This window comes from Trypanosoma grayi, assembly GCF_000691245.1.
Source record: "Trypanosoma grayi strain ANR4 Tgr_1703_V1, whole genome shotgun sequence".
Lineage (NCBI taxonomy): Eukaryota > Euglenozoa > Kinetoplastea > Trypanosomatida > Trypanosomatidae > Trypanosoma > Trypanosoma grayi.
This window is the reverse complement of record NW_008827321.1, coordinates 1-2,351: the sequence shown is the minus strand read 5'-3', so window position 1 is coordinate 2,351 and position 2,351 is coordinate 1. Positions and strand designations below refer to the sequence as shown.

The window sequence follows — 2,351 nt, the reverse complement described above, 5'->3', positions numbered from 1 at the left end:
GGGGGAGGGCGGCGGGGTCGCGGGGAGGGTGTCAGTGCTGCTGCACCTGTTGGACGTGGTAGTTCTCTATCTTCTCCAGGAACGTCTGCGCGTACTGCGGCGAGTAGTACTGCACAATCTCCGGCGGGTAGCAGTTGTTGATGCTTTGGATGTACTCCGCCAGCTTCGAGCCCGGCTCGGCGCGAATGCGCTGCACCGTTGCGAGGCCGCGGTTCGCAACGAACTCCCGCTTTGCCGCGATGTCGGTGGGGAGCACCTTCGCAAACTGCCCGCAGACGTACTTGAGCACATTCTGCGGGGCGTCGGGGTGCAGCAGTGGCTCCAACGCCGGCAGCTGCACGCATCGCTGGATGATGTTCTTCAGCGCCCGCTTGCTCTTCGTGCGGAGGTCGTCGGAGCTGCCGGGGGCGAGGTACACGTCGAGCAGCTTGGGCAGCACGTTGCAGTCGGCCACCGCCTTGGCGTGGTCGGCGCTGTGGCGGCCAATCTGACCAAGCGACCACGCGGCTGCCGCCTTGATGTGGTCCTCCGGCTCCTTCTCCAGCGCTTGCGCGAGTGGTGCGATGCCGTGCGACACGATCACCGCCAGCGCAAGCGTCTCGGAGAATGCGGAGATGTAGCCGAGCGTCATGATGCCAGGCAGGCGGGCGCTGTCGCGGGACTCGCTCGTGTAGTCGACGAGCGCGCCAACACCACCGGCGTTCACAACGAGCTGCGCCAACTCCGGCGTGTGCTTTGCGATCTCGCGAATACACGTGGCGGCGTTCTTGCGCACCACCTCGTCGCTATCCTTCAGCAGTGCGAATATCTTCGGGAAGATCTCGCCCTCCACCACCAGCTCCGCCAGCTCCACGCTGTGCTTCGCGATCTGCGCGAGGCACTGGCACACCTGNCGCTTTAGCTTGCCGTCGTTGCTGGTAATGAGCGGGGCGAGGTGCGTCACGGCGTCCTGGTCGACCACCGCCTGCGCGAGCTCCGGCAGGTGCTTCGCGATATCCGACAGCGTCGACGCGGCGGTGCGCTTTAGCGACAGCTCCGGCTCCTGCACGCACAGCACCAGCGGGGGGATGGCGCCCTTGTCCACCACCTCCTGCGCGAGCTGCGCGTTGTGCCGCGCAACATAGCCGAGCGCCCACGCGGCGCTCTCCTTGACGGTCGGGTCGAACTCCTCAAGGCAGCCGACGAGCGCCTCCACCGCCTGGCTTTCCACCACCGCCTGCGCGAGCTGCGGCGAGTGCCGTGCAACGCTGCGCAGCACGTAGGCCGCCGATTTTTTGTAGAAGCGGCTCTGGTCGCCCAGGGAGTACACCAGCTGGGCCAGAATATCACCGGAGACGACGTTCTCGGCGAGCTCCTCGTTGTAGTTGGCGAGGCGGCCCAGCGCCAGCGCGGCGGACTGCTGAATGGACGGCACAGTGTCTAAAAGAAGGGGGCGCAGCAGCTGCATGACACCGGCCTGCTGCAGCGCATCAATGTGCTGCGGCTTGGAGGCCAAGTCCGCTACCGTCTGCACGAACTTGACGCGTGCCTTCTGGTACTCCTCAAACACCTGAATGATTTGACGGTTGGGCATCTGACGCTTCTTTCTTTCCCTCGACTGTCTCTCTCTCTTTCTCTTTCTCTCTCACTGTGTGTGCTTGTGCTTGTGTACACTGACCGCCGCTACTTTCTCTTGTTGCTCTTTGTTGTTGCTTCCTTGGCACTCCAGCGGTGTTGTGTATATCACTGCCCTTGTCTTCCCACACACGCTCTCTCTCCCTGATACTCTACAGCACACATTACAAAAGAACGACGGTAACAACAAAGAGAAGCGGCACAATGCAGAGCTCAAACAATAGCAGCAGCAAACCAGTAGAACACACTTGCACATACACATCCAGGCACACACAACACGCCCTGCCCCACCGCCAACAGCCCAGTCATCCAGCAGAGCACGCAAGCCATCTCGGCCGCTGAGAGCACACACTACACGGTGGGCCCCTGCAGGCCATGGTGCGCCGTGGCGAGACGTTTCTCGGTGTCAAAGAGACTCTCATTCAGGAGTAGCACCTCCGCCTCGTGCCGACACGCATCGGCAATCATCTTGGCCTTCATCTGTGCAAACAACTCCTTCACCTCCGCGTTGATCCGCGCCGTCGAGCCCTCCTGCAAGACGGCATCCACCTTCGCCCCCAGAAGCTTGTTGTACTGTGCATCCAACTGCTTCACGCGCAGCGCCAGAAGGGAGTTGGTCACCCCACCGGCACTGTTACGGATGCCGTCTTCCTTCTTCTTCTTTTCTTCTTCAACACGGAGCAGGCGGTCCTTTACTTGGCGTATCTCTTCCTCGCGACGCTGCAAGTCATCGCGAA

General features: G+C 62.0%; 2 protein-coding genes across 2 annotated transcripts; both read right to left on the bottom strand.

The window, feature by feature from the left end:
- Positions 1-31: 31 nt before the first annotated feature.
- DQ04_17031010 (putative axoneme central apparatus protein) lies at positions 32-1,573 on the bottom strand (the record flags this gene model as incomplete). Its single annotated transcript, XM_009317539.1, has 1 exon — positions 32-1,573. One exon carries the CDS (start codon positions 1,571-1,573, stop codon positions 32-34), a length of 1,542 nt encoding a protein of 513 aa, XP_009315814.1.
- Positions 1,574-1,965: 392 nt separating this feature from the next.
- DQ04_17031000 (hypothetical protein) lies at positions 1,966-2,351 on the bottom strand (the record flags this gene model as incomplete). The annotated part of the gene is made up of 1 exon (XM_009317538.1): positions 1,966-2,351. A coding segment is annotated over one exon (386 nt), but the record flags the coding sequence as incomplete, so codon positions are not given.